This window comes from Aplidium turbinatum, chromosome 4, assembly GCF_918807975.1.
Source record: "Aplidium turbinatum chromosome 4, kaAplTurb1.1, whole genome shotgun sequence".
Classification (NCBI taxonomy): Eukaryota; Metazoa; Chordata; class Ascidiacea; order Aplousobranchia; family Polyclinidae; genus Aplidium; species Aplidium turbinatum.
Window position 1 is genome coordinate 2,314,827 of NC_137475.1, and position 18,487 is coordinate 2,333,313.

General features: G+C 37.4%; 1 protein-coding gene across 1 annotated transcript in view; it reads left to right on the forward strand.

Moving 5' to 3' along the window:
* LOC145768354 (uncharacterized) overlaps nucleotides 1-18,487 on the forward strand; it is a 61,107-nt gene that overhangs the window by 20,674 nt on the left and 21,946 nt on the right. Inside the window, exons 8-11 of the mRNA XM_082579831.1 lie at nucleotides 12,226-12,355; nucleotides 13,019-13,146; nucleotides 13,498-13,693; nucleotides 14,666-14,822. Of these exons, the coding sequence (XP_082435957.1) occupies nucleotides 12,226-12,355; nucleotides 13,019-13,146; nucleotides 13,498-13,693; nucleotides 14,666-14,822 (611 nt within the window). The remainder of the gene's footprint in view (nucleotides 1-12,225; nucleotides 12,356-13,018; nucleotides 13,147-13,497; nucleotides 13,694-14,665; nucleotides 14,823-18,487) is intronic.

Consider the following 18,487-nt stretch of genomic DNA (forward strand, 5'->3'; position numbering starts at 1 on the left):
CAAAACATGAAAGTCACTGTTTTAAGTGCATTAAATCTTTAGATGAATAGATTAACTAAAATTGCAAGAACTTGCCTTGAGACGTGCGGTTACGCCACAAACTCAGTTTAAAAGACAAAATTCACACGCAATAACAACACAAGATCGGTTATAGACTGTAAGATCGATTTTTTTCTAGCTTGGCGATATAACTTTAATCCAAAAATAATAACCAAATGCGTAAGAGCCATTTGACTTAAAAAGTTAACCCATTTGTGTCGAAAGTGAAAGTACTTAAAAAAAATTTCGGAAAAATTAAATATTGCATAATTACGACCTAAAAAACATATCACAATTATTTTTTTCCTAATTGTGTTTGCACTTTTTGAGAAAAAAGCCGTCCTATATATAGGACGCTAGGCAAATCCGTTATCAAATTTCACAAGTTTCTTGTGCGTAATGCGTAAGCGTTATTACGTTTTACTTATCGCTCAAAGTGATAAATGGGAAATGTCTTGTTCATATCTTGTCATGTCATTATTGTCATCGAGCATTTTATTGAAATGAAAGTTCAAAAAATATGAAGATGAAAATTAGCAAAGTAACACAACATCACTGAAACAAGTCATTGCGGAATATGATATTGCTTCAAGCATTTGACATGCAGACCGACATCACATTTTTTGCATCTTGTAGTAGTTTTTGCATGACAATAGGCGCATCGAGTTGCGTGGTAAAATTACGCTAAATACAGTATAACCTTTCTCATTTACTTATGCGAGATAGCCTACCTCAATCAAATATTTTTATTCCCACTAATACAGTGCCTATATTGTAATTCTTATCTCAACAACTCAGCGTTCTGTCATTGCTTTAAGGATAGTGTTCACAATGAAAACAAAAAAAATTATCTGAAATTATCAGTAAATTACAATAATTATGTTATTGTTCTAAAACAAATACCACTACCACTAATTTGACACGCTTGATGTATTTCGCAGTATGCACATTTTTACTACCAATAACGCTTAAGATTACTGATAAATTTTCAAGCATTTTGCGTTTTTTGGAATTTTTTCAATTATTGCTGACTTAGCTGTAAACAGCCTTTTAAGCAGAAAGCAAAATATAAAGTTTGGAATTTTTTATGGTATTCTCATTTGATTTAATTATTTTTCCTACTGCACGTAAGCGGCAGTGTAACTCAATTGATAAAAGCATCCAACTGGTATCTGAAGGTATAATTAAATCAAATATAGTTATTACTATCTGAAGCCTTTACAAATTGTTTCACCTAACGGATCATCAGAAGGTCTTATTCAAATAGAATCTTAGAATAATAATAATAAGAAATAGAATTCAAATAGAAATAAAATTGAAGGTATAATTATAAGCACGGCGGTTACCTCAGTGGTTTGATTCTGGATCAAGAGGTTGAAGATTCGATACTCACTGCCGCTGTTGCGATTCTATTCATGCATAACTTACAAAAAGTTTTGTCCCTTATAGTACAGTAGGCTATATTATGTTCGATTTTTCGTCATGTTGATGAAAACAGTTCGTGCTGCATGGGATGGGGCAGCGCTAATCAAGAAAAAAATAATTATCGTTATCGGCGATAATTTATCGTTTATCGTTATCGCTTAACCCTTTGAGGACCGTTGGTACATATGTGTACCATGAACTTTTTCCACGATGTCTAATCATTTTCTTGTAGTTATCAAAAAGTATTTGTCTCTAAACGTTTCTTAAATAAATAATCTATTTATGAATAAAAAAAAATTGGAAATTGTATTTGGTTTAAGCTTTGTTTTAACTGGTTTTGTTTGGTGAATTCGTCAGGGTTTGAAGCGGTAAACTTTGAAAGATCAACAAGACAAGAAAAAAATAAAAAAAAAATATAATTTTTATTCTACATCAATGTTTAGTGATTAATCTGACTTATCCCATCAGTAAAACCATAAAAAAAATTGAAAAAAATGTTGCTAGACAATGCTAAACTTTTGTGGTACACATATGTACCAAAGGTCCTGAAGGGTAAATTCTATTAGTCTAATGGAGGGATACAGTGATGTGGGAAAAACATAAAAATTAAGACTGTTGTTTTGAAGTTTTAATGTAAATAACACGAAATATATTAGGAATGTATTTTAGACCTACATGCAAAGGTAAATTTAACTGATAGCATTACTGCCGGTTGAAAAATTATCAATAATTTGTCGCGATTTATGTCAATACTGTATATACAAGCAATTATGATTTTCGTTGTCGTCGCCGTGTGAGCCTCTGAAAACAGTCCCACCTAACCAAATAACTTTACAGACTTTTTGAAGTTAGTTTTTATTTCGCAGAGTAGAGATGAGCCATGAATGTAGAAGTGTTAGCTGTAGAGTTAGGGTATTCAACAGGTTATAGGAAGTGCTAATCCAGCCTAGGGAATCTCAAAATCACTTGAACCTTGTATGCAACGGCTAGGCTAGTCAAGACTAAGCTCAATACTAGTAAAGTTTGTCTCCAAAGCAATACTATTGGGTTTTTTTAAAATACTGCTTAGGAATATCAACTTTTCAACAAAGTTTGAAAGCATTTTTTTAAAATTTGGGGTAAAAACATGCTCAGAACGCACCAAATTAATGCCATTTTTAAAATTTTTCTGGGAGGAGACCCCCCGCGAAGTCGTTCGCCTTCGGTGAAATCAGTTGCGGGCTTTGCCCCCCCTCCAGTATTCATTGCAGCCCCACTGCTCACAAATAGCACCAGCCGCCACTGTGTAAAACCATACCAGCAATGATGCTAAAGACATTACCCTTAAGGACCAATGGTACACATATGTACCACAGCGTAACTTCTATTTGAAATAAAAAAAAATTATTTTTTTTTCAAATACCTCTTTAAAGTGATAAACTTGTAGTAAAAATCATCAATATTTCAATAAAACATGTCTCAAAAGTTTATGGTCCTCAAAGGGTTAACTGAAAAATGAGTTATCGCGCCCAACACTGCTCACTTGTATGGTTTGTTTACTATACCAGTATTCGAATAAACAAACAAAATACATAGGCACGTTACGTGTGATAAGCGTTTCAAACAATAAATGATGATTGACTTTTTCGAAGGCTTTTGAAGCATTCAAAAAGACCAAATTAACGAAATTCATCCCCTGAACTCATGAAATTCCTCCCTAGGGAGGAGTTCCTCCCCGGTTGGAAACCACTGGCTTAAAGTGTTGGTAGAAAGTTCGCTTTGCTGTTCCCCAGACAAAAAAAATAAGTAACTTCAAAGGGTTTAACATATTTTATTTTATTACACTAAGAATATACAACAAACAAAATAAATTATGTTTGGATCGACCGATTCAAAATCATCTCTCGAGGCAGATCGGAATAGGCTACTAGACAAAGATCTTGGAAGCCCTAAGAATCAAGCGTAATAATCTGTCACGAAACAGGCAGTTATTGCCTGTGGCTCGTTTTTCTTTTTGTGGGTGTTCTAATTGCTATCACCTATTTGCTTTTTACAGTTGTAGCTTCACCGTTTATTGGAGATGCTCCTAGTTCCACACAAGAACTTGGAAAGCTAGGCCTATATAGGCTAAAAGGTTTCTGGGAAATTCAAGTATATGTACCTGAATCTTTATTCTAAAAAGTCTTTGCCTCAGGCTGCATCAAAACTGAAACCAGTTTGTCCAACCAGATTGCTCACACGTGCATCTGCTGTAAAAGCAGTGCTTGATGATTCTAACGTCAGTAGGCTATAATAATAAGTCAGTATTGGAAGCCTTGGAAGCAGCCGTGAGTCAATTTGATTCAAATGTAGCAACAACTGCAATTTGGCTTTTGAAACCTTTTTCTCGTGGGTCAAGTGTGCTTAGGTTATTAGCAGCATTTGTCTGTCATTCAGTGTATGGAACGTTTTAACAAAGCCTTGCAGGGTTGTACGGTGACTGTGGCTGGCATGCTTGAAGGTCCTGAACTTTGTAGTACTGCTCCGCCATCTACGCAATGAAGAAGAATTTCATCGTGTCTTTGTAAATGCTGAGAGGCTAATGGAAGATTGCAACCCTGAGTCATTGAAACTGTCACGTCCCAAAAAGATCCCAAATCGTCTTCATCATGAACATGGCTGACCTCCTCAACTTTCAAACACCAGAGACGAAATATCGGTCAGAGTATTTTGCAGTCATTGACAGCGCCCAGCAAAATCTTACTGACTGTTTCAAGTCGACCGTTCTAGAGCACTACAAAACTCTACAAGAATCACTCTTTAGTGGAAAGATACAATCACATGTGGTAGACGATTATTCTGAGTTCTCTGACACAGAATCCCTTGCACAAGAACTAAGTTATGCTTCTTTCAAAAGCAGTACAATGGAAAGTGGGTGGAAGATTTTTGAATGATAGGCTATTCAAGAAGATGCCATCCGTTGGTCGGCAAATGTTTCCGAAAGTGGAACTGTTTGTGCGACTTTTGCTCATTTCACCAGCCAGCTCGTGTTCAGCTGAACGGTCATTTTCAACTTTGCGACGTGTCAAAACTTGGTTACGATCTACCATGACACAGAAACGACTAAATCATGCAATGGCACAACAAGGTTTTGAATTCGATCAACCTTCATGACCTCTCCAAGGACTTCGTTTTTAATTCGCCGGAGACTCGTTGCCGAGTGTTGGGACGTCTGCTGTCCAATGCTGACACTGCCAATTAAAATATAGGCCTACACACATCGCATCAGACTTGTACCTACTGTATTTGTATGTTTGTCAGTACAGACTCCCGATCTTTCTAGCTCGCTTCGCTCGTCGCCCCTTCCTACCTTTCCTAGTAAATGTCCCCACTAATTTTAGAGAGCGATCGGCGCCCATGTGCAGATGTAAAGTAATTCTTAATGAAGACACAAGTTCGTGTCAAAAGCGTTTGAGTTTATTTTATTTACGTTGTTTATTCTTTGTGAAATCATCATCATATTCAGCCTGTGGTAGCCCACTGCTTTGAGAAGGTCATTTCCTTTTCTTGCCAATCCAGTCGATCGTGTATTTTTACGCACCGTACCAGTTTGTTGTGAAAAAAATATGCTTAACCATTTGTGGTCACTTTGCTTTATAAGTTAAATACTGTAGAAGTAATTAAGTTAGTTTTAACGCAATTTAAGGTTGTTTGTTAAAAGCAAGCTAACAAACGAATGTAAAAAAAAAAATAAGTTGACGATTGACCCTTCTAGTATGGCCGGAAAAGCCGAGTTTCGAGTCCCATCAATCGATAAATCTGCTTTAAAAATATTGAAATCAATAAATCTGACAAAAAATACTTGTATGTCTGTCAAATTTTAGTCTAAAGGACATGACAATGTTCTATAATTAGCGGTGTACCGTTATGATCTGGTTAGGCGTTCTCATTTTCAGCGAGATTCAAACATAAACATTTGCATTAGTTTCTCCTTACTAATTCCACGGTAATGCCCACCTAATTAGTAAACCTAATATGATCCGGTTCAAAGTATAACTAAACTTTTTCCTATAATAAAAAAGCCTGAAACCATTCTACTGTATACAAGCTCAATTTTCGATCTCATTTGGCAACACTGGTATCAGACATATGCCTTCTTAAAGCAACTGTATCGTAACAAACAAATTATTTGTCCGGCACCAGACGGAAAATCAGCAAAGCCTAGATTTCAAGTCTTCTACACAAGTCAGCAGTTGTGAACTAAGCAAGAGTCAAGTGACAACTGAACTAACAACATTTCAGCAAGTGGCTAAAGTTTGTAAATGATGAAACAGAGCCAGCCGAAACTTGGAATGTCACAAGTTAGCAAAATGAGTTTGACAAGCAATGACCGAGCAAGTAAATCTGATTTGTTGACTTGGCAGTAGCTGAAATGTAATTGCTAAGTTATCGCATGCCGAGTGGTCAGCCGACCAGATTTCAAAAACCAAAATGACGCCACAATGTTTAAATTGTTTGAAAAACTTGAAGTTTTACAGAATGAAAGCTACTGAGCGCTGCCAAATTAAAAATACTGAGCTTTGTGCCATAAGATTTGTCATTTACTGCACCGAAGATAAGAATTGCACTGGTTTAACCAGTGCCGGATTAAGAGTCTGCTGCCCTGTAGGCACATTTTATAAGTGGCCCGAAAATCAGGGTTGCCAACTAAAAAATTATAATTATCAGTGTTGCCAAATCATTGTCATAAAGATCGTTGTTGCAAGTATAACACAGGATACCGTGCAAAAACTTGGTCATATGCCTAATTAAATAGCACCTTTGCGCGTTTTTGCGATTTAAAACTTGTTAACTAGTTTTTGGAGGTCAATCTCACGGAATAGATCGCTTTCAAGACACAAAAGTGCCAGTGTACTAACACTAAGACGTTGTTGACACATTGTTGATCGTTTAACGTCTTTAATTCGTTTCAGTTGTGAGAACAAGCGTTCCCCCGAGCAATTCCTAGCCATTAGAGACAAGTACATTCTAAGTGCTATTTCAGTGTTCGGAAATGCATTATAAACACCAGTAGTGTGCAGCATTTTAAACATCTTCTGGGCACTTCCTGTTGATATTGTTTCATCGCGTCTTTGCTCTTTATACCAGCACATAAACTGACGAAATTCTGATGGGAAATGGGAAGACAGGTCCTTTGAATACACACCAACCAGACCAGCAACAGCAACATCGATGTCTTTAACAGACATGGAGTGGTACTCAGTCAAAACTCCAAACCTCTGCAGCACCATGGAATATGCATCGATACGTTTCTGTGGTGCACTCTTCAGTTGGTCGATGATCACATAAAACGCGTTGATTGTAAATTTGTGCTGGCCCGACATTCCTTCCACATCATCTGTAGCAGCTCCATCACTGACATGCTTCTGCCGCTTTGGTGCTCGCCGACTTTCAGATTTATATATGCTGCTGCCACAGCGATCACGTGCCTGCTGCTCATAACAGTCAAAATTCTCTCTGCACTCATCCAAGAATTTATCCAAGCTTCAGCAGACCAATGGCTAGTGTCAGTTCGATAGTGGAACTTTGAAGCAACTTGCTACTACCATTGAAGCGCTGCAAAATATAAATATTGTTCCAAAGTATGAACATTAGGGCTACTTCAAGGGTGTTCATGTGTTTGGCCAATGCACCTGCTTCATTTCGTGTGCTGCCATTCTGAGTAGCATTCCCAGAAATTTCCTGGAGAGCACTTTGAAACTTGTGGTACCCAATGGTTTCTTGTGCATCAAAAGTACTCTGCGGGCAGCACAAAACATGTTCGCGGGACGCATGCGGCCCGCGTTTGGGTTAGACCACCCTGCTCTAAATCACAACATTAGGCTAGAAAGTTCATATCAATAATCAACTAACAACTTACATTTTTTCTTCTTAGAAGCATAAAACGTCCGATAAGAAACGGTTCACAAGTCACAGCTTCAATTGCACCATAAAACTAGTCTATGGAAAATTTTGCCATTTTTGCGAAATTACGATTTTTGCAACCTTTAATTCATCTGAAAAAACAGAGCTATAAAGATGCATACTTATTAGTTTAGAAAATAACTATTTTGAAAACATGACAAAATTTGTATTGTTATTCCATTGTTAATGTATTGTTAATTCCATTGTTAATTTTTACAAATTAAAGTGCTGGTATTGTGCTATATATTATATACCATATGTGTTAATGTTCTTAATTTTGGGTCTTTTGTTTAAATGTTTGGGTGGCAGCTGACTTTGGTGACCTTTTGGTCTTTCGCTGCCATCCTTGTTGTGCGAATTATTTGTGTTTATTGTGTTTTTGCTTTTTGTGTCTTTCTTTTTCGCCAACAAAACAAAAAATAAACTGAACTGAACTGAACTTTTACTGATTTTAAAGTGGCCTGGATTTTTGACTGGCCTTGTAGGCACGTGCCTACTTTGCCTAATGGTTAATCCGGCACTGGGTTTAACAGAAGTAAAAAGGAAATGCCAACAATCATAAAGTAAATGAGAAAAATAAAAATTACACTGGTCAACAAAAAAAAAAAAGTTCTTGTTGCAAGAGATTTTTTGATCGATTCTGAATGAGTTTTAGCCACTGATTCCAAATCTGCAATCAGATTTTTTCTACAAGCTCTAGTTTTTATGCAATACACCAGTGGATTTTTTGAGGATTGCAGCATTTGGTCTGAAATTTAAAGCAAAATTCCAACTATTTAGTTCTAGTTACCACGGCAGTTAACCTCGATTTACAGCGATACGATGATTTGGAGTTTTTGACATGGCTTCGTATAATTCTAATCGATATAAATGCCAAAAAAAAGTTGATTCTTTGTGTTATATTTGTGGCATATACTCATTCCCTCGTCAGAGACGAAATATAACGCCATTTGTGAAGCGGGCCTACAAAGCTTATTTTCAAGTTCCTCTGGGAGATCAAGAGAAGAAATAGGCTCCACATATTGTCTGCCATAATTGCGAAGAAATGCTTAGAGACTGGACAAAGAAAAAACGTAACGGACTTCCTTTTGGTGTCCCTATGGTGTGTCGTGAACCGAAGGACCACTGCACTGATTGTCACTTTTGTTTGATGAATACTAAGGGCATTGGCAGGAAAAACAGACCAAATATTCCTTCCGCTATTCGACCTGTCCTTTATTCTGAAATGCTTCCACCTCCAGTATTTAATGGTTTTGCATCCTCCGATGATGAAGAAACAGACTCTGAGATGTACCACGGCAGTATGGAATGCGAGTATACTAAGGAAGCAGATGCAGACTCAGAAGGCTCTAATTCTGAAACCATTCAGAAATTTAACCAGTCAGAACTAAATGACTTGGTACGAGACTTGGACTTATCCAAGCAAGCTGCTGAGCTTTTAGCATCAAGGCTTAGCGAAAAAAACGTATTGCACCGTTCCACAAAGGATTCGTTTTTCAGGAAACGAGATGAAATGTTTATGTCTTTTTTTTTTTCAGAGGAAAAGCAGTTAATTTATGCAATGATATTCCAGGCCTTTTCGTCCAACCAGGAGTTACGTCATATGATTCAAGCGAATGGCGCTTATTTATAGACAGTTCCAGGCGAAGCCTGAAGTGTGTTTTTTTGCACAATGGTAATGCATATGGAGGAGTTGCAGTTGGTCATTCAACTGTCTTAAAAGAATTATATGATGATATTAAGCTAGTCATTGACTTGCTGAAATATCATCAGCACAATTGGATATTATGTGTTGACCTGAAAATGGTTGGTTTCTTACTTGGTCAGCAAAAAGGATACACAAAGTTTCCATGTTATCTTTGCATGTGGGACAGCAAAGCCAGTGGCGTAGGAGCATATGCTGCCGCCCCTGGCTTTCATTGAAAATGCCGCCCTAAGTAGACCGCAGCAAATTTTGAAATAGTTTCATGTTCAAGCAATCTTTTCAATAAAAATAATTACAAATAATGTGCCGCGTCTCAGAAGTTCTATATTGCTTAAGCAGTGCCGGTCTTCATAGGGTATTTCGGGCCCTGTGCGGAATGTGCTTTGCGGGCCCCAATGACAATGATCCAATTCAGTAGCGTAGCTAAGTAGTTTGAAAGGGGAGGGGGGTTTGATGGCCGGCGAGAAAAACCTGAAGGTGTGTTCGCCGAAGGTGACACCCAGCGGTGTGGGGTCTGGGGGGCCTCCCCCAGAAAATTTTATAAAATTACTTTGAATTTGGCGCATTCTGAGCGCATGTTCAACAAAAATTTGGGTGTGAATATGAACTGTAAAATGGTGCTGTCCGGTGGCATAGCAAAAGGATAAGATCACGTTTTCTCTGGCATTTTTCAGAAATAAAGCTGAGTCTCCATGTTTTCTTGTTGCTAATTCCTAAAGCCACAACTGACTTCAAGGATAACGGTACTTGCTTGTGAATCGAATTGAATTTTTTCCATTGGAAATGACAAAAATTACTGCATTTCCTGAGTAAATTGCGGGCCCCCTAATTTGCGGGCCCTGTGCGATCGCACGGTTTGCACACCCTAAAGACCGGCACTGGCTTGAGAAAAAAGCCTCACTGTTTCAGCTTTAAGGCCGAAAATAAAAGACAAAAAATGGACAACAAATGTATTTATAGGCAAATAAAAGATCAATGGCCGCCTCAAAATTGAACTTTTCGAGCTTTCGCCGAAGCAAAATCAGCGATAATATCTTCAAAATCAAGTTTTTGAACTTAGTCTCTTTCTATGGAAAGAATCGATAGAGCTGACAGCCGATCATCATTCATGGTAGAACGTAAATACGACTTTATCATTTTGAGCTTTGAGAAACTTCTCTAGATTTATGACGTAATAAATGTTACTAAGAATTGAACAACAGACGGAGTACAGGCTACAGCTATCCAACATCACGCAAGAAGCAACTCGAGCTTTTTAGCTGTTGTTCTATCCTTAAACTTTTTAAGGTGTGCTAGCTGTCTCTTTGTAAATCATTTTCTTCTTTTACTTTTATTTATTTTTGCATTACTTCATTTCACGTGCTGTGTGCACTGTGCAACCTCATTTTGCCGCCCCCTTGCAGCCTGCCGCCCCTGGCGCAGAGCCAGAACCGCCAGGTGGCTGCTACGCCACTAAGCAGAGCTAATGACAAGCATTGGACCCAAAAGGATTGGCCCATACGTGAAACACTTGAAGCCGGCATGCCAAACATGTTAAACGATCCGATTGTAGAGACAAAATTGTTTTTCCCCTCTTCACATCAAGTTAGGGTTGATGAAACAGTTTGTGAAAGCTTTAAGCCCTGATAGCGACTGCTTCCAATTATATTGTTCACACATTTCCCTCCATTTCATACGAAAAGATTAAAGCTGGTGTCGTCAATGGACCACAAATTCGAAGCCTCGTGCGAGACCAACAGTTCACCGATAAGATGAAAACCACAGAGAGAGCAGCATGGTTGTCCTTTGTGGATGTCACTAAAAACTTTCTTGGAAACAAAAAGGCTCACAATTACGAGGTTCTTGTGAGCAAAATGCTCTTTGCTTTCCGCGACTTAGGATGCAGAATGAGCATTAAACTTCATTTTTTATTCAGTCATCTGGACAAATTTCCAGAAAACCTTGAAGCTGTCAGTGACGAACAAGGAGAGCGGTTCCACCAGGATCTTATGAAAGTAGAAGAACGTTACCAAGGCCGATGGAATCGACACATGATGGCAGATTACTGCTGGAGCATTAAACGAGACTGCCCCCAAAAAGCTTACAAACGCAAGAGCCTCAAACGCCAATTTTTGCCCAGCATGTAGTGTGGATTTCGCTTTCTATTTTCAGCCAGTGAACTTTTCTCAAAACATCAAACTTTTAAAGGAGCTTTTTTATGCTTGTAATCGCAATAAGTCTGCATGCAGTGCTATGGTTACTACTGTAGTTGTGAAAATGATTCGATTGTTATAGCCTATATAGTTTCCGAAATTTTGTTTACGACGCTTTATACGTCACTGGTAAATAGAAATGTATCAAACTTTCAGCAATCAGATAATAATGCTTAAGCTTCAGAATGCACTAATGTTCAAAGACTAACATTCAAAGAACTATGCGTCAATAGCCTACTACAAACTGCAACCAATTTTTAGTCTACAAAGTAAAACTAATATTTTCACAAAATTAAACTCCTCATCACGAAGGCGCATTTCGCTTAAAAAAGTATCGCTCGCCATACCGAGTTTACATATTTCTACCAGCAGCTGATCAAATTTGTAACTTTTTTGTTGTTTTTTTAGCAAGATATTGGTAATGACACATGACGTAATAGTTGTTTAAATTCTTTCTTAAACGTATTTACCTATGTTAAAACATGCACCGTTTTTTCCATTTGTTTATTACCCCACGACTGTTCACTACCACCCATTAGAATAGAGAAAGAAATATGAAAAGATTTAGAGAAAGAGAGAAAAAATACCACTTTAAATTTTTGAAGAAAACACGTGAATTTAGTTAAACGTAAAGAATAAATTTATGAAGATTTCAAAAGGGCAAGCAAACTGATTTTAAAAAGTACTTTGAGGATCAGAACAATCTGGATAATCAAAATAAAATACTGTAGTTGCTTTGATCTAACAGGTATTTTGTGAATACCTGGAATATACGCCACTATTTATAATATTGTAATAACAATATTAACACTTTCAAACCAAAGTGTCAGAATGGCGTAACCTTATAGTGTAGAAACAAAAGAAAATTTAAAAGCGTATCATTCCTAGTTTTATTTTATCCTTGGACAGTGAGAAGAAAAATGTTTAATTATATTTCTGCAGTCTTATTCCAATGAAAACATCTGCGGAGGAGGAAGCTTGATAAACAACAAATGGGTTCTCACTGCTGCTCATCTATTCGACTTCACTGACAAAACCAACAATTGGGAGGAAACGTTTTTATTGACATTTGGTTAGTGCGTTTAAAATGAAGTAAAATTGTTAAGTTTATACATCCGCCATCATCCACTCGGCCGCACCAAGAAATCATCAACGCAGTTTATCCGAATGTCTGTCTTTAGCACAATTGGTACGCTAGTTCACTTGGCTGCACTTCAATGCTTTAGCTAACTTGTGGAGAAATGTTTTGATAAAAATGCCTCAGTTTTATTTGCCAGAAAGTTTAAGATTTCTCGTTAACTGTAAGGCAATGCCCTGTAAGCTTTAACAATATTTTGTTATCTTTTTCTATGTTGTCGTGCAATTTAATAATAGACACAAAATTTTTGGTTGTCAAGACGTTTTTATGAATCATTTTACTGCATGTTAGCTGGAATGTTCTTCTAAATAATCTTTTGATTTGATTGCAATTTTTAATTAGTTCCAAGAAACAGATAATATCTTAATAAATGAATCGCTAAGTTGTCTTATTGACTTTGTTGATAGCCTACTTAGTAAATAAAAAATCAATGGCATTTATTTTAGCCACTAGCCAAAGTTTTTGTTGATGTGTTTTCTAACTTGTCAGCTGCTTGGCCTAGTGATGTGAGTCACTGCATGCCGTCAAGAGGGACGCCGGTTTGACACTCATCGAAAGCAAACGTTTTTTTTTAAAGAAAATTTATCATAATTCCAGGCATTTATCAACGTCCTAACAAAAGAAATCATCTTCTACCATCGAAAGTGAAAGCTTACACAGCCAAAAGAATCATAATTCATTCTTCTTACGACGTTTACAGCGTATATGACTATGACATCGCTTTGGTATGCATAAAAGATCTTATGTGTAATTGGTCTGCTGTGTGTGATCGTATGTAGATTCCCGCTCAAGACACATGGCTATGCACAAAACAATGGAGAAACCCGAGTATCGAGTCTTTCAATTTTATTCTTTTGGGTCTTGAATCACATCCATATTCTCAATGAAAACAAACTTAAACTTTACATTTTTGCTGTTCGCTTAAAATTATTGTTAAATTGCTTGACATTCTAGTTCTGCCTTGTTTTCGTTGTTTAAAAAATTGTGATTGATTTAAAAAAAAACAACGTATTTTTAAGTAGATCGTTAGTTTACAAGTTTTATTTTTATTTTATTTTTTTAATTATTTTGAAAAGATTGAAATTGGGCGTGAATACGAACAACGAGGACGGAACTTTGTATCAACTGGGATGCGAGATTGGGTGAACTATACTGACTCCATCAGACCAGTCTGCCTGCCCTGTATGGACGGAAATTGTGTGAGAGAACAACTCTTAAGAGATGGGAAGATGTCTGGAAATGAAACAGAAGCAGAGAAATGCAGAATTGAAAGTATAGTTTGAAAATAATATTAAGGGAAAAGAGTTTGATAAACTGTTTCAAATGATATTTATTTAAAAAGTAGCCTACTTTATGAAAGTTTTGATTCATGTAAACAAACTAATATTGAGACGATGATAGGCGAATTGTAATACAGTACATAATACAAACCATGTACTGTATTACAATTCGCCTATCATCATCTCAATGTTAATTTGTTTACATGAATCAAAACTTTCATATTGTTTGGTTATGAATTTTTACTCTCGGACTTACAAAGCCGTGATAGATTATTCGTGGTTCTTTCGCATTCTTGTAGAGGCTCGTGACGTAAGACCGGTTACTGAGATTGACAGGGTGAAGTGTTTCCGATTGTTAAATTGTTATTGCCAGAAATTATTCCATCCATTAGGTGCCGCAGAATGGAAAGCAGTCCTGAGAATACGTTGCTCAAGCGCACACCTCGAGAATCGAACCAGCGCTGCTTGATTTTGTAGCTTCTTTTATTCACGAAGTTACGCGCTAACCAACTGCGCTACCGGGGCGGACAATGTATGAATGTCAATTTAAGCCTTAATGTTTTAAAAACAACAATAAGACTTGAACACATATTAAAAAAGAATTGGTCTGAGAAGTCTTTAACCGACTTCAGCCATTTCAATTTCACACAGATTTATTTTGAATTTGGTTTACCTCATCAGTGTGATCCTTTGAATTTATGACCATAGTTTAAAAACTGCTGATAAATCACTTTTTTGATGTTTTGATTGTTAAATATCCTTTCTGGTAAAGATTTTTTGTAATTTGGTTAACATCCTACAATATGTTTCTGACCGTGGTTTATTAGTTATAGAAATCTTAACGACTATTTTTTTAAATATTTGTTTTTGTGAGAAAAAGTAGTGGGCATTCAGCTTTTCAGAAATTATGTTAATGTGTTTGTCTCAAGATAAAACACTGTTAAGTTTTGTGCATTGATTACAGCCAACTTTCTGCTGAACCAAGGCAGACTAAATACAGTTCAAGCAGTTTCAACCGGTTTTGGAATAACAACAAATCGAAAATTTGGAGATGAAGTAAATGCCGATCAGACAAGCAAATTTTTACAACAAGGATTGCACAACATTCAAGATGACGATTTGTAAGGGCCAAGCTATTAAATGATATTATGCAGCAAAATACTTTAAAGATGTATTAAATTTGGAGAGATATTCTTTATTACAGATAAGCTACCTTTCTTTTCCATGCCACCAATGCTTCATTATCATCACGGGCACCATCAACATAGCTTCTCCAAACATCTCTTCCATTATCAAATTTGAAAGTTCATGTTTCTGTACTGTAGTTTTTGTTCTAACTGATGAAGAAAGATTCTTACCTTACTTAGTAGAACTATTCGACATAAAACAGTTAATTAAATGTCGAATAGTTCTACTAGTCAAATGATAATGAAATTCTTGAAGGACTCCGAATGGTTCAATACTTCCTGTATGTCACAATCAAGGTGCAATGCCTCGCGATGGCTTGCTTTGTATCTTCAACGAGCGTGTTGTTTGGTTGTAGAATTCTGGTGCGATGTGTTATTATCGGTTATGACCTGAAGTAACCTCTGATGACGAAATCTGTATTATGTAACGTGTTTTCTGGAATCATTTTCCCTACGTGACCTTCTAGAGACTTCTGTTGTTTACATTTAAATGCTACGTGACCGAACGATGGTTCTTTATGATGTAACCTTCTCGAAGTTACTGGACTGAACAGCCAACTATAAATAGTGGTGTAGTTTGTGTAATGATTATTCTGAGATTATTATTATGGTGATTATTATGATGATTATTATTGAGTTGGTTATGAGAGTTGTGCTATGAGTTGTGGATTGGTAGTTGATGCAGAAATTAGAGTTATTTGAGAAGCCGTTCGTTAAAGTTCTTCAAGAAGTCAGATTATCATTTCGCTAGTAGAATTATTCGACATTTAATTGACTGCTTTTCGATTGACCCATCAAACTACGTCATTGAATCTTTCCAAGTCGTTTTCCTGGTAAGAGATAGAAAGAAACCGTGACATTCTGGGGGCTTGTCCGGGATAACCGAAAAACCGAAGAATACCGAAAGATTTATTGAAAGAATAATAAATTAACAAGAAGCTGTCAAAATGGCGGATGCCGTCAAACATGAGATGATTGAAGACTTACGGAGCATGGCTGAACGAATGGGGCTGAGTGACAATGAAAAGTCTCAGTTTGTGATGGAAGAGTATCACAAGATAATGGCCCAAAAAGCTCAGCGAGAAGCTGACGAAAGAGAAGATAGAAGAGCTGCTCGTGAAATAAGGAAAGCAGAACTTGAAGCTGAGGAAAAGCGAGCACAACTTGAAGCTGAAGCAGAGGAGAAGCGGGCGCAGCGCGAAGCAGAGGAGAAGCGGGCGCAGCGCGAAGCTGAAGAAAAACAAGCTCAACGAGAAGCTGAAGAGAAACAAGCGCAGCGCGAAGCAGAAGCTGAAGAAAGAAGAGCGCAATATGAATTGGAAAAGTTAAAACTTGAATTAGAAAGACAAAAGCTGGACATTGGTGAGCGATCTAATTCTACTAATGATAATGTTCGAGATGTTATTGTGGCGCAAGTTAGACGTCCAGATTTGCCATCATTTGTTGAAGAAAAAGATGAGTTGGATAGTTATTTGTTAAGATTTGAAAGATATGCTACAATAGCCAAATTAGAGAAGTCGACGTGGGCTACCCAGCTAAGCATGTAATTATCGGGACAAGCTCTTGATGTATATTCAAGACTTTCGCAAGAAGAAGCCATGAACTACGACAGATTGAAGTTAGCTCTGTTAAAGCGATACAATTTTACCGAGCATGGATACCGTCAAAGATTCCGTGAGGCAAAGCCTGAACGACACGAAAGTCCAGGTCAATTTATTGAACGTTTGAGAAACCTTTTGTTAAAATGGTTTGAACTTTCGGGGGCCGAACAATCATTGGACGGATTGGCAAACCTTATAGTTAAGGAACAATTCACAGATTCATGTTCAAAAAACCTGTCTGTTTATCTAATGGAGAGAAGTCCAAAGAATCTAGAAGAAATAGCCAGTGTGGCAGAACAGTACTTAGTTGCTCATGATGAGAAGTTGTCGACTGAAGAAACGTTGTCATGCGATAATGACGAAGAGCAAACAAATAATTTTAAAGGAGGTGCGGTTCCAAGAGAAGTACGTTGTTTTAATTGTAATGGCTTAGGTCATAAATCTGTTAACTGCCGGAGAAAGACTAACAGAAATCATCAGGAATCGAGGAAGTGGTGCAATCGTTGCAATAGGCAAGGACACGAAGCGAAGGAATGCAAGGACAAGTCGTTGTCCCGATCCAATCAGTCTGGAAAAGATGAAGACACGGACGTTTATCGATGCGGTTGTGCGTTAATGATTCCTGAACCCACGCTTGAGGAGGAGAAACCGGATGAAGATGTTTGCGGAAAAATAATACCTGAAGATTACCTGCCAGTAGTGGATGGAAAAGTTGGAAACAAAAAGGTAAAAGTTTTACGTGATTCTGGTTTTACGGGCATAATAGTGAGGAGAGATTTGGTTAAAGATAATCAGTTAACGGGAAAAACTGGAATTGTGATGTCGATAAATAACACTTCAATCCAAGGACCGTTAGCGAAGATATATATCGAAACTCCGTATTGTAGTGGGACTGTGAAAGCGTTATGTTTACAAAACTCTTTAGTTGATCTTATAATCGGAAATGTTATTGAGAGAGATTCTGAAGTTACTTGTTATTCTTGTGGCAAGAATGGTCACTTTGCTCGAGATTGTTCTGCAGATAATCAGCAACGATCTCACGATGACGGATACAATGAGCGCGATGAACCGAGGAGAAGAGGCAGGCGACGACCATTTGGAGTTTGCTATAGATGCGGTAGACGCGGACACTTCGCCAGGGAGTGCGTTGCTGACGGCGGACATTCGGAAAACAGACGTTGCCGTGACAACCATTGCTACCGATGTGGAGAGATTGGACACATAGCCAGGAGCTGCCCTTTTGATGAAAAGGCTTGCTACAATTGTCATAAAGAAGGTCATCTCGCCAAGGACTGTCCGGAGAGGAGGTGTTTCCGATGTAGGAAGATGGGTCATCTTGCTCGCCGGTGCATTGAAAACATTGCGGACGTTGGAAACTTTCGCAGAAAACGTAACTATTGTTTTGAGAAAGCTATCGTTGGTAGATCATGCAACGATGGACTTATGAGAATTGATTATTGAGTAATTAATTGTTTTGTGGTGTGTTTTGTATTGATTGTGTTGTTATATTGTTTGCAACAATATTCTAAGGGGGGGCGTATGTCACAATCAAGGTGCAATGACTCGCGATGGTTTGCTTTATATCTTCAACGAATGTGTTGTTTTGGTAGTAGAATTCTGGTGCGATGTGTTATTATCGGTTATGACCTGAAGTAACCTTTGATGACGAAATCTGTATTATGTAACGTGTTTTCTGGAATCATTTTCCCTACGTGACCTTCTAGAGACTTCTGTTGTTTACATTTAAATGCTACGTGACCGAACGATGGTTCTTTATGATGTAACCTTCTCGAAGTTACTGGACTGAACAGCCAACTATAAATAGTGGTGTAGTTTGTGTAATGATTATTCTGAGATTATTATTATGGTGATTATTATGGTGATTATTATTGAGTTGGTTATGAGAGTTGTGCTATGAGTTGTGGATTGGTAGTTGATGCAGAAATTAGAGTTATTTGAGAAGCTGTTCGTTAAAGTTCTTCAAGAAGTCAGATTATC